Below are 14,744 nucleotides of genomic sequence, written 5' to 3'. Positions count from 1 at the left end.
TGTAGCTGGGAAGATCAAAGAGGCACAACCGACCATTCGGATTCAAGGTGTTGGGTCACAGCCTAGGCGCTCATCTGCTCGGCAAAGCAGGACGCTCTGGTGGAGTCTTTTCAAGGATAACAGGTCTCGATCCTGCCGGTCCTGATTTTGAAGAGCCCAATGGTGCCAGAGACAAGATGCTGTCGGCATTAAATGCAGATTTTGTCGATGTTATCCACACCAATGGGTACGACGAGGGCTTGTATCCCGTAAATCACTCATACCACTCGGTGACGTGGACTTCTACCCTAATTACGGTACAGAGCAACCAGGATGTAGCAGCATCGGTGGCAGTCATTCCCGTGTCTTGGATTACTACAATTACACTATAAAGCATCATGGTGTCTTAACTACAAACCAGGTTCTCGATGGAACTCCTGGATACAAAAAGCCAGTAAAGAAAACGAAGAGAGGTAAGCCAGCAGAGATGGGATACTACTGCAAGCGTGGTTATAACGGACTGTACTACATCTCTGTAGCACCTGAGCAAATACCACTAAAGTATAAATAGTCAAGAAAAACAAGCGTGCTCGTGCGTGTCAGACCGTTCATAAACAAATGTTAAATCACATCAAATAAAATGTTATCAAAAAAATTGAATGATATAGAATAAATGCGGAAAAAAATTTGCTTCTCATGTATTCCTGAATAGTTTAGAGTAACCTTATTATAGTATAATCATTTATTTCATCGATAAAATTAGAAGAGAAAATACACATACTATAATCGTATTGTCTTGATGACATCTGCATTGACGCTTCAGCAAAAACGTTACACTATACGAAAGCCAGCTTAAAGTTTGTCAGTATATGTGTCATTATGTTTAAAATGTAGGTTTTTATATTGCACATCTCGTACATGTACACGTAAGGGCGTGAAACTCATGAAACTCTATTCCTAAAATATTGTTGTCTTCAGCTTTGTTACCAAACAGAGACATGGGAGAAGCTTGGGCGACATTATCTGTAAGCTTGTCATTGTAAAATAATTAGGGTTACAACTCGTCAAAATACGGACACATCACTCGAATACGACGTGGTATCGCCCAAACTTCGTGTAATAACCCCTTTATCATACATGCATGCTTTGGTTATGACTGTTTTCCTACAGACGCTCCGAAATTAGCGACGAAATCAACTGAAATCGACCTTGCTTCCTCCAGGCTGTACTTATAAAAAGTTGGTTGCTAAGGAGTGATGACAACCGTATCACTTCTTGATATTATTCCGCTATTGGGCCATTCCACTTCAAAGGAGGGTTTATGGAGCACTTTTAAAGCGAACAATTTAAATATTACGATGTCGACACAGGTTTTCACAATTTGAAGAAGATTTATTTTTACTTTAAATGACGGTGGATGTAAAACATAGGCGGGAGTTTGTAAAATGGGTGTGTCTTTTCTTGTTTTGATACATATCTCACCCTGCGTGAAAGTTATGAGGCCGTTATGACTGTTTTCCTACAGACGCTCCGAAATTAGCGACGAATCAACTTGAAATCGACCTTGCTTCCTCCAGGCTGTACTTATAAAAAGTTGGTTGCTAAGGAGTGATGACAACCGTATCACTTCCTGATATTATTCCGCTATTGGCCATTCCACTTCAAAGGAGGGTTTATGGAGCACTTTTAAAGCGAACAATTTAAATATTACGATGTTGACACAGGTTTTCACAATTTGAAGAAGATTTATTTTTAGTTTAAAATGACGGTGGATGTAAAACATAGGCGGGAGTGTGTAAAATGGGTGTGTTTTCTTGTTTTGATACATAACCTCATCCCTGCGTGAAAGTTATGAGGCCGCCAAAATCGGGTCAAAATACTCCCGCCACGCTCCGAGTATGAACAGCTGAGAGCACAGAGCAAGCAGCTCTGCGACATCTGTGAATGCACATACAGTGGATATAATACCCGTACCAGTCAGTTTTTCTCGAAGATTATACTATACATGTTCCCAGACGTCAAATATGCCGAATTTACCATCTCAGTAAGCGGATTAGTGAAAACCTGAAGTGAGTACACTGTAAGCTGTAGTGTCGTAACTCGTTCGTGATTTTATTGTTGCTGTACGAATAAAACATTTCAAAGGTATTTCCGTCGTCTGCTCGTATATTTTCGTTCCTGGCTTGCCTAAATAGAACTAAACTTCCTTTACAACCTAAGCGAAAGTTTTACTTTCCCTAGATGGTACATTGTATCTGAAACCCGCACCGCATCGGTACCACCAGACACGAACATGACCTGTGCACTGACAGGCACAAATATCAAATATCATGTGCACCTTAAACCTTGTCTGTCGCGAGTATTTACGACTGTAAACGACACTGAAACGATGTAATTCACCGCTTGTAATTCAAGCTCATCACCAGGAAACTTGTCGTAAAGCGATTCTATCATGATGCTCTGTCAACCGATATATTTACGTGTAATCATACATCCATGGTGTAATCTTCAGCAGCGTAGACGACACGAAAACACTGCCGCCACGGGACCGGCCGTGAATTGACAGGTGTCGGCAAATTATACAAATTTTCAATACGTTTGTTTGTATGATTTTGGTACAACTGTACTTGTGCCTAAGAGTAATGCCCATAAAGTGACTGCAAACAACATAATTTTGACCATAATCCATAATGACATTTCGGATTGTCATTTGTCTTATTCGCTCAGCTGTTTATATGTACATATACCAACGATGGTCATGCATACAGCGAAGGTCACGCGTACGCGTCGCTGTAAGTAGTTCGGTTACAGTGAAAATATAATCCATATTTTCACTAGTTAAAATATGGGCTCATATCAGTACCGTCTGAACAATAGAAGAATGGCAATACAGGCATAGCATGTATGATAGGTTTATTGTAATCTGTATTTTTCACCAGATGGTTTTGTGAACTTTCCACACTGCTTCCTTCAGGCGTCTTGATACCATCAGTTGTCTACATGTTTACCTCCAAATCTCTCTCAGCCTATCAGTTCCTCCTCTGCACACGGCACACAGCCTCAGTCAGCAGTCCTTGTTACTGCACTTTTCTTTCATTCAACTCTCATTTTTCACCGGTGGTAGACTGCCATCACTGGGGTCACTTCAGTGTCATTCTTCCTTTGTTTGGGCCTAGATTCCATTCTGATCCCACTCCTCGGGAATTCTGCTAGTTCCCACACTTTCGGCACCGCAGGATAGACCCCAACTTGGGACAGTTGCTTGACTTGGCTCTAGGTCATCAACTGCCCCTTTCACTCCGCTTCTTGACTGAAGGGGGTCCTCTTCCAATTTTGCAGTGGTAATCATGTTTTTTTTTTACTTTTATTCATAGCATAGTATGTATAGCTTTTTAGAGAAGTTTTGATGTCATTGCATACACTTGCAGTTTTCTGTGTTTTTTTTTTCATTTGCAATAATACACTATTTAGTTATCATGAATGTAGTGAGGCGTGTTCAAAAAGTGTAATCTGTGTTTTTCACACAGATGGGTTTTGTGAACTTTCCACACTGCTTCCTTCAGGCGTCTTGACACCATCAGTTATCAACATTTTTCCCTCCAAATCTCTCTCAGCCAATCATCTCCTCCTCTGCACACGGCACACAGCCTCAGCAGTCCTTGTTCCTGCACTTTTCATTCATTCAACTCTCATTGTTGTAGACTGCCTTCAGTCCCGCCTCCACCCCTTTCTCCACCTCTCTCTCCTTACCTCTTCTCTCATGAAGGGACCTTTGATTCCATCCTGACCCCCATTCCCTGGGAATGCAACTAGTACCCACACTTTCGGCCTTGCAGAATTGACATTAACTTGGGAAAATTGCTTGCCTTTTGCTCTAGGTCATCAACTACCCCTTTTCAATTGGCTGATTGACTTTAGGGGCCCTCGCGAAATGCTGTAGTGGTATTCATATTTTACTTTACTTCTATTCATAGCATAGTTTCGTATAGCCTTTAGAGAAGTTTTGATGTTTATTGAATACACCTGCAGTTTTCTTTGGGTTACTTTTCATTTGCAATAAAACACTTTTAGTTATCATCAATGCAGTGTGGTGTGTTCATAATGGACTTCCGCCGACGTTGAGTCTCCACTAAGTCCGTGTAATAGCGTGTACCTCCACATAAGCGTAGCAGCTGAGCTGGATCATGTCACTTCCTTAATAAGAGGTAGAGAATGGAAGTCTATGGGTAACTTGGTGAGCTGTGTGAATAATTAACCGATGAACATAAAAAATGATGACAAAGACTGAAAAGACAAAATGGTCTCGGCGGACTTTGAAACGATTTATGTCAGAGACTATGTTCTCTTTCTGCATATAAGAAGGCAAAAGCTGACGGTTAAATTGTTAATTGTTTGGACGCAGATGGATTAAAAGTATCAATAGCTGAAGTGCACATAGAAGGGCAAGTGGGACATGGCGACGAAGCAAACGCCAGGCAAACAAGAACATCTGATCACAGAGATTCGGAAATGGCCAGAAAGAGATCAATAATCCATTATTTAGGTATCAAATAAACTAAATCATAATTTCAAAATGTAGCAGTGTGTACATTTGTCATTGTTTGCTCCAACATGTATATTGCGCCCGCTGTCCTTGGTATAGGGGCGTACCAAGGCAAATACGCCACCCAAGAGTAAGTGCGCCCTCAACAGCGAAACTCGCCATTAGCCATGACATCATGGTACACAGTCAAGACGAAACGGTTCGCGAGGTGACAGTTATATAATAAACACGTGTTACCTGGTCATGATGCGCTTTTTATTAACCTGATGGGCCGTGTGTTACCAGAAACACATCGCTATTCCCCGAGGCCGTAGGCCGAGGGTATAGCAATGTGTTCTTAGTAATACACGGCTACGAGGGGCAATAAACGGGTGCTATAGACCGAATAAAGACCAGCTTATAGATGTTTTATAACACGGCACACGCTCATGTTGTTTTTATGGTTATAATTTTTAATGTGTTTTGATATTATGCACTGCAACAATCCATTGTAACAAGTGTACTTGGCAATCGGTAGCGCTAACAGTAGTACAATTTCTTCACAAATAATATCCTAAAGCATACGTACCAACATCCTTGATTGCACTTGAATCTTTGTCGCCGATGAGCTGTTCAATTTCCCACGCTGTGCTGTGCTGTGCTAATCGTGCTGTTTCAGAGAAAGGCTCGTCGCTCATCCCAGGCGCTTCTCACGTTCTGGTCACCCGCCTTTGTTTCAAAGCTGCAGACAACAATACTTAAGACCAATAAACGTGTTTCATCTCTGTCACATGCACATCATCCGTATTCTGATATTATGTATCTAGGTATATTTATTGCACTAATTGCACATTACGAAATTGAATAGATTTTGAGAAGGTTTTGAAAGCTTTAGCTGGATTTTCAAAATAATGGGAGGTGGTCAAAACGACACAATTGTTCGTGGCATTATGAAAGTTAACTAGTTAGGCAGACTCAATACAACTTACTGAAATCACACAGTATTGAATATGAAATAGTAGTTTGTCACAGGCAATGAAAACATCATATTTTTAGGCCTGATATATTTTACACATGCACTTCAAATAGCTATTGATGGTCTCTTCTTTAGTATCATTCACAAGACGCCAATGAGTAAAAAGGAAGACATGTGTCCGTAATAATTAATTCAAAATCAGGACGTATGGTGCAATTTTTGACACATTGAAAATGAACATTAATATTAAAAATGTTATATATAGGCCCTATATATCTTATTACACCTGCAAATATCCATGGACATATGTTACCCTTCAATCATATAACATGTTCCATACATTGCATTGGCCTATATGTCGACTGTCCAAAAAATATCGTCAGAAATGTTAAAACCTTCCACAATTATGAAGTGGAAGATTCTGAGGGAGCTCCAAAGTTCGACTGTGAGAGCGCCCTCGTACGATGAAACTTTCAGTGTAATCAATGTCATTTTTCACATACCCCAACAAGTCATAAGAATATCTGCAGTTTGTGATATTTCAACTCATAATATGAAATTGGCTGATAGACTGACTTCGCTGAGAAGTCACTGTGAGCAGAACTCTCATCTGCACGTGAAGATATCAAAATTCTAGTTTAAGATAGTTCGCGCGCATAAAATAAAATATTTAAACTTTTGCCCAAACTTTCTTCAACCAAACGTTCAACCATTCTATTTCAAAATCAAGAATAATATCAGGGGTCGCCGTTTAAATTGTGGTTCTTGAGGAAAAATTCACCCAATATTTCACGACACTTGTAATTCAAAATGGCCGCCATTCCTTTGTTATCTCTACGGGGGGAAATGAACTTCCCTATTTTCCAAAAACTTGGTCAGTGAAAACTGTATTTACCCTTTAAATGAGCCCCCACAAGTGGTAGTCCAAAAGAATGGTAAAACGAAATTCCGAAAATGTAAAATCTGTCCCCCGAGGCACATTCTACCTCAGTATTCGTTTAAACTGCAAGAAGCACTTTCTTCAAAGCATAGCGACGTTGTCTCACCAGAATTTAAATTTCGATCGTTTTGCATCGTAGGATTTTGCAATTTTTTAATGATCACAGGGGAGAAATACTCCGCGCTAGAGTATAACATGACATAGACCGTCGTGTTTTTTTCATGTTGCTCAATATCAAGCCCCTATTCTCGCAAGGGAGTTTCACAGCGTTGGATGTCATATGTCAAATACTAAATCCAACGATGTTTACATTTAGTGTGGAATGCCTTGCTAATGAAACGACTGAAAATTGAGACGTAAATCCAATATTTCCAGAATTAACATTGACAACAGCTTATTCTAAAGATTAAAGATGGCATTTATGCTTGTGGTTAATGTAATTAAAGCGTTCGACAGTAAGGGTTCGACATGGTCATCGGCTGACGAATTGCTTAATCTTTAATGCAACCAACGTTTGAATAATGGAGTCTTTCTAAACATCCTCTGATTTTCACACCATAACTCACGTAACTCACCGTAACAAATGACCAGACCCTACACTTCCTAATGTAAATGAGTTTATAATATTTTTAACATTTATTAAATGGCATACTCTACTGTGGATGATCTTTCTTACTGTGTTGGTAAGGCAAGTGGAGTGACTGACTTGCAGCGTGTTTGCAAGGTTATATCTGATTGGTCGATTGTCACTATTCACCGCACCTTGGGGAGTTTATTTGTATTATTCAATTATAAGGGTAAGATTCTGCCAACCAATTGGATAACAGCTTCCAAATCGCTGCAAGTCGGCCAAAGTGGTGTTGTAATTAAAGCAGCTAGAGAAAGGGTAAGCGATCCAAGATGGTATGCTGTAATTGGCACAGGCTGTCGGAAAAGCGAGTTAGTGTTTCAATTGTTGCCGTTAAAGGATTTTTGAACCTTATTTTTCAGTTCTCTGTGGTTGACATATTTAGCAAATAAAATCAAGATGACAGTAAAATGTTTACCATGATACCTGTTGAACTCAGGGTGCTTCTATTGAATTTTGTAATGGAATGTCCCGTGAATTATATTATGTTGTTCACATTGCAGGATATTACAAACTAGAACATCAATGTATGTTTTCCACGGCTTCAAAACTTACTGCTTCTGCTAATTCACAAAAATATGACAAAACTTTAATTACTTCCTTTTCTTTGAAGTTACCTAACGAAAGCCCTTGATTGCATTGCTTCACATTACTTTACTTTAAAACAGAATTATCTATCATAATGAAACAATGTTATGAAAGAATTGCCAAGTATATTGCAGCAACAAAATGTTAAACATTTACTTGAAATTTATAGCCGTCAATCAGACAAATATTTGTGATGCAGGCAACATTGATAAGCTCCATTAAGTGACTGTGCGTACTCAAGGTACACGATCAGCTTAAATGTGAGTGAAGGGGCTACCAACAGATCGTTTCAGTTGGTCATCTTTTTGCCTTGGTGTTGGAGAAAGGAAATCAGTTGAAAAGTATATTCCGTAGATGAAATGGAAAAAAATATTCAAGCAAAATCGATTAATGTCACTTTTGTCCTACAAAATATTGCCTTCTGAAAGCATAGAGAAATCATTACACACAGTAACATTAAAACTTAATAACATCGTTCTATGTAATAAAAGCAAGTCATCACTTTCCCTTAAGAAGTATGCTCTCCAGAAGTGGCCAGCGATCGCCCGATGGCTTGCTTGTGCTGAAAGTTTGTGCAATTGATTTTTTTTGGATATATTTCCAGTGTAAGATACGGGAGACCTTCTATCGTGTGATTTTTTCATACGTAGAATTTTACTTAGTTTTCACATATTTAAAGGGTACATCTTTAGCCGCGATAGAAATAAAATAGAGTCCGCTAGAACTCTCCTTACAGTGGTATCCCATCTCAGCCGCAGAGCGCCCTCTCTTGGTTTTCTTGACTGGTGCGTTGCAGCTTGGTACTCCATCCAGAACCAGGTTGGTTGTAAACTCACCAGGATGTCGTATACTGTAAATATAATAGTCAAGCACACGGGAATGGCTGCCACCAAGGGTGTGTTCACAACCATCCTGACCGCAACCATAATTAGGGTAAAAATCAACCGTACCAAGTGGCTTTAGGGTACCAAAATGATTGAGAGGAATGCTATGGCCCTCGAAGTAGCCACACGTATGTATAACATCAACCATATTTGCGTCAGATCTTTTTAACATTCTGTCTACGTGATTGTCCTCGAAATCGGGACCTGCAGGATCAAGACCTGTTATTCTTGAAAAGACACGACTTTCCCGCCCAGCTTTTCCAAGCACGTGCGCACCAAGGCTGTGACCGACACCTCTAATTTGTATTTGTGGATGTCGGCGCTTGATGACTGCCGATATCTCTCCCAACCAAGCACCGACTGTTTGAGTTGTGGCTGCCGCCCGCCTATAGGGAGATAGCGTGTCTGCCTGAAAGATCGTACTCACTGTGTCGACCACTCTTTGAAGAGGCAATTTCGGTTGGAAGTACGTTAACGGGTTTTGCCAAGGTATGCCCTTGACTATAAGGCTTACCCAGTCTAAAGCCGCTCCTTCTTGCCATCCAACGAGCACAACTGCCTGACTAGGATCCTGTCTCAGCATTTCAGCCTGGGCGTCTTGCATCCATGATGTGTCACTGCCACTGTTGAAACCATGGACAAGGAAAGTCAGTTTCCTTACTGTCAGTAACCCGTCTCTCTGCATTCGATTCACTGTATCAGATATATTAACGGTGTAATCGTACACAAATTTTCGGGATTCATGGGTTCCAATCTTGGCCTCCATCCGAGGTTTTACATCGGAAATCGGGATCGGCGACTCTTCCTGAACACCAGCCATTTTTGTCTCCTTCGCTGCAGGGTTTACCGGTGAAGTGATTCAAGTAAAGGCTGAACGCTGATGATTGTGGCAGCCCCCTTACTAAACTAAAGAAGTGATTTATGCCTCCCTATTGATGAATAAACATTAGTTCCCTCGTGAATGACTGTACTTAGGCAAACAATTCAATATTTCAGGTTTCGAAATCTCAATTCTCAACGCGTAAACAAGTTAGGCCATAGTCGTCAGTAGATTATACATTCTCAGGACAGAGGTGCCTTAGAGTGAGCATAGAAAATCCAGAACTCATTGTGTCGCGTTTCATTGACTACATTTCCGCCCCCCTTTCACCAAAATTTGCCATTATTCCTCGCCATTATTCTTTTTCTTTCGCTTACACATGTGATAAAGAGTTTGCTCAATATTTTTTTTGCAATCAAATCATCTTTTGTCGACAATGTCGTGAATAGCGTGCTATTTCGGGCAAGCAGGGGACTTGTATAGCATACTGTAGACTGTACGTATGACTCTAAAACTGCTTTAGTGGAACTTCAATTGAGAATAATTATTTCGTGACGACTCCTAAAATCTTTGACTATCGAGGCCAAACCACTATTTCGCAAAATTCTCATCCGACTGCAAACTGGCCGTACCTTGATAGTACTTTAGAAACCATGTACATGGTACATCATCATAAGCATATGATCACAATGAAACGCATAGTTATTGATTAACAAATGCCGTCGCACTTGTGGCATGCATATTGACAGCTTTGTTTGTCATTCACATCTGGTCATTACTGTTTGTCGACACCCATGTCGGCACTACCATAGGAAGGCTGTGCACGAGTGTACTGCGGTTTTGACCCAATTGTCGCCCCACGCAGATTTTTGACAAACGAAATATTAATAGAAAGTAGATCTTTGACCCGTGATTCTTCCTCCAGCACGATTTTGACACATGATTCCGTAAACAATGATGAGTTCTGATGCAATTAATTTGGCCAAATGTAGACGTTTACTTCCGATTAAACGGGAAAATTGTAGAGTTTGAGCTTCTGTGTAGTTCGAACCGTTGCAGAATACACCTGCATGTACGCGATTCGAGACTGGATTTAATACATTTTATATGTAGACAATCATTTACAAAGTATTTGCATGCCTAGATATTTTGTGCGACTTCTTAAGGCTTTTAATATGCTTAGCCGGACTCAAGATGTACATTGGTTCAAAGAAAAAAACCAAAACCTAAGGTAAACAATAAATCGCATGGTAACCATCACTTGTCTTGCTAAAGGCCTATTACCTGTATCGTTTTGCAGCTTTTTGATCAGATGGTTTAAAATCATTAAAGTTTGTGAAACCGCTCACAGGACGCCCTATTAAACACCACGACAAATGCAAAATTCAGATTTTAACGAGAAAACAATTGTTTCAACTCAAATACGTCCGCTACATATATACGTGCACTGAGCGCCTGACTTTAATCGACTAAAGCCATCACCAACGATTGAAATAGTGACATTTTAAAAGATTATAAAACCTTTGTCTAAAGATAGGATGGTATTTTTTGTTAACAAAATGCAAAAAGATACGGCTAATGGGGCTTTAAATCTAAAGTTAGTTTACAGGAATGATGTGTATGTCCACGCCAGGAATGTAATATTTTGATATTGTATCTTTAAAGCATTTCTGTCTTTACTATGTAATAAAAATAGGCGCCAGACAAACAGTTCCTGTTGCACTGCCAAAGAATATCTGCCGCGAACAAATCGAAAGAGAATTGAAACTCAAGTTGAGCTTATCTCATTGTCAACATTTTATCCACATTCCTGACCGTAAACCTACCACGCAACAGTAACTGGCAGTACTCAGAGATAAGTGCCTTCACAACCGTGGTCGCCCTAAAAACTGCAAATTTGTATATTTCTTTGTTCGTCGTAAAATTGTTGCCACCGGATATAAATGAAAAAAAAAGAAAGATTGACTGAGGATGACTCACAAAAACCCTTTTTAAATATTTTCTAACTCGACGTTTTAGTGACGAAAATGTCGACATTGCCGTGCGTTGCACGTATTTGAATTTGACTCGCCATTATTCCTTTAAACGACCCAGTTCAGATTCAGTTAACACAGACGGCAGTGAAAGGCTGCAATACATGTTGTGGAGAGTCGTGTCAAAGTTTTGTATATATATATATATATATATATATATATATATATATATATATATATATATATATATATATAATATATAATATATAATATATATATATATATATATATATATATATATATATATATATATATATATATATATATATATATATATTGCGCAAGGCAACTGGTCGCACTCTTTGTGTTTTAAATGTAGGGTCTTTTAAAACCATCATCCAACAAATCTCACTTTACCGTGTGTACATTTTATCAGTCTGTTGTGTTACAGCATATAGGTGGTACTTCAAGCGCTTGTCTCACTACAGTTCACTGTTTATAATAAGCTGACATTTTATTGATGAAATCAACACAGATCACATTGCTGTCTGAGTAAATGTTTGTCAAACGATAAAATGGTTCAAATGGAAAAACGGAAATAGTAATTCTTCGATATGGATGACAAATATTTGCTTACATTGTGACCTGTACCAACCATCCGTTAAAAACAGTACAATTCTTATTGTGAACTTTATATCTATACTGTCTGACATGGTTTCTTGTTAGCGTATTAAATTACTTTGCAAGAGTTAAAACATTTAGCTAATCCTTGACGCCATAATAAAATTCCAAAAGTATCACAGATAACCAACAAAATGGCTACCTAATTTGAAAAATATGGGCTGACACACCCTACTATGAACTTTGAATACAACGGGTTGACACATGCCTGACATGTAAAATCCCTACACAATGGCCGTCTGGGCCACATTGGATCACATCATCAATACAGGCGACAACGTTTAACAGAAACGACATTCTCACGTGAATCGCCCAATGAATGGTTGTAAGAAATGGACACATGGCGGCCATATTAGTGGCATTGCAAGAAATTTACATTGTGACTTCTTTACCGACATATTATCTGTTTGCCAACTTTGCATGAAAGTGGTGAGAACATGGCTGAGTAGTGGCTTTAGGCATGTAAATATATTAAACAGAATAAATTTCTTGTGACCATATTGGATTTTATCACAAAAAGACACACTGACAATAGGTTCCCCTCGAGGCAAAATAAAATAAAGATGTGTTTTTCCGGTATAAACGTATTCTAACCTATAAAAAATCCCTCCGACCCTAAACGTTTTTTCTCATGATTTAGCCGAATTTTGCTGTTTGTAACACTGGACCTGCCGTATTTCCATAGGTCTTGTTAACGGAAACATTAGTGTTTCCTTACGCCAAGACTGCTGTATTATATGCAGCAGTTCGCTTTCATTGGCTTCACTGTCAATCAAGACATCAACGACACCAAATCTATTCAGTTCCCACTTTTAGTGAAGTACATTATTTCAATTAAGCCCACTCAATCTTTCGTAAGACGTCGAAGAGGCGCACATGCACACGTACAGACGGACAGACATAGTCATCAAAAATTTTTAGCGAGTGAACACGGGAGCTAAAAATGTCATTTCTCTAAGAATTTTATCGGCGGCATCTGAGGTCAAATTTGTGATGGAATGTGCCCAAACCAGTGACTTTGGTTCGGAAAGCTTTCATTTGTGAATGGACGTTGCAATAAATGGTAACATTTTCAAAAGCAGTCCTTACAGTGTCAGAAGCATTTCTGTTAAGGTCCCTTGGTGAAGCCATACTTGTTCAAGCCAATCTTATGTAGGAGTTTGTTATAATGTCGGTCACGTATCGAGAACTCGAGCGTCAGTATTTGATCTTACAACCTGGTTTTTCTGTACAAACAATCACGAATCGAGACCGCGCCGGTGAGAAAAGGACACCTAGCTATTATAGGCAACCTTTGGGTCAATCCTTTGTTTTCAAAAACAAACACGACACAGGGGCCATGTTTTAAGTCATCATTGAGACATTGCGGAAACTGAGTGGCTTCGAATTATAAAGATACATAATTTTGAAATGGTTTTATGTTCTACGTGTCGACCCGCTTCGTTTAGGAACAGGCACACATAAATGTATGTGTTTTCCTGTTACATCAGATCGTTGTAATGACAATGGTTTTGAACATCAAAACAACGATATCGTGTCAAGTATTACCATTTTCATATCACAATGCGAGGCTTCTGATAAGAACGTCAATTAAATTGCTTAAAACGATTAGAGTATATGCCTACACTTATCATTGTCAGCTGAGTGGTGTCTGGAAAATCAACAAAATAATGTTACAGATCATAATTCGGGTTGTAAAAGATTAGCCTTTACCATGCATATGCACATTCAAAACAAACAAACAGAAACTACTACTCGGTTATCACATACTACAATGACAAGTAAATTACCAGCCTTGATACCACCGAGTTGTCACCGTGATGCAAATTGATCAGTGATATAATTTTAGTGTGGGTCAAAACTGATTCTGTTGTTAAAAAGTTTGTGAGATTCATTGCATGGAGATATATAATGGTGAGTGATTTGTGTGTGTTTGACTATGTTAGAGAGAGATGTGCGATTTGTCTTTGTATAGTATAGTATAGTATAGTATAGTATAGTATAGTATAGTATAGTATAGTATAGTATAGTATAGTATAGTATAGTATAGTATATCATACCAGTATATTGATGGTGCAAATACAGCGATCTGATCGGTAGAGACGCGAAAAGAACCGTGGTATATTGGCGATATACCACGGCTGGCATACGCGCGAGCTCTCAGCTTGAGCAAAACTCCGTTTATGACGTTCAACGCCAGAATTTCAATATACTGTTATGATATAATAGCAATAAATCACACCCAGCAACGGTATACCACGAGATTTTGACCAGTTCACTTCATATATGCACTCGCTATCGCTCGTGCATATATGTCGTGAACTGGTCAAAATCTCGTGGTATACCAGCGCTGGGAGTGCTTTTTTGCTTAAGTATAGTATAGTATAGTATAGTATAGTATAGTATAGTATAGTATAGTATAGTATAGTATAGTATAGTATAGTGTAGTGTTGGTAAGTTTTCAACAAATATGGACCCAACGGTGAAGTCGTTAAAACCCTTTAGTACGGTAGAAGGAAGTGACCCCCCGGAAATATCAGATTTTCAAATCTCGATTCCTCTCTCATTTCGACAGGCTAAAATTGTGCTGTCCGAGGCTAAGCCGGTTCGTTTTACAATTCTCACTTAACAAATTTTTAACCATTGCTCACCTTTCAGCCTGTAGAATAATGCAAAATTACACAAACCGCACAATTCTTGCTGCCTTAAGAAGCTTTTGTCTTGTGCTGGGGGGCAAACAACATGATATCGAA

The 14,744-nt window shown here is 39.1% G+C and overlaps 1 protein-coding gene across 1 annotated transcript; it reads right to left on the bottom strand.

The window, feature by feature from the left end:
• Positions 1-7,734: 7,734 nt before the first annotated feature.
• LOC139137972 (phospholipase A1 VesT1.02-like) lies at positions 7,735-11,036 on the bottom strand. The gene has a single exon (XM_070706204.1). The coding sequence runs from the start codon at positions 9,335-9,337 to the stop codon at positions 8,288-8,290; it is 1,050 nt and encodes a 349-aa protein (XP_070562305.1). The 5' UTR covers positions 9,338-11,036; the 3' UTR covers positions 7,735-8,287.
• Positions 11,037-14,744: the final 3,708 nt, after the last annotated feature.

Source organism: Ptychodera flava, chromosome 1, assembly GCF_041260155.1.
Source record: "Ptychodera flava strain L36383 chromosome 1, AS_Pfla_20210202, whole genome shotgun sequence".
In the NCBI taxonomy this organism is placed as follows: domain Eukaryota; kingdom Metazoa; phylum Hemichordata; class Enteropneusta; family Ptychoderidae; genus Ptychodera; species Ptychodera flava.
Note: the sequence above shows the minus strand (reverse complement) of the source record. Positions and strands in the feature narration are given on the sequence as shown.

What these genes read in the sequence shown, in the direction of transcription:
- LOC139137972 (XM_070706204.1), bottom strand. Translation starts at nt 9,337, where the DNA reads ATGGCTGGTGTTCAGGAAGAGTCGCCGATCCCGATTTCCGATGTAAAA.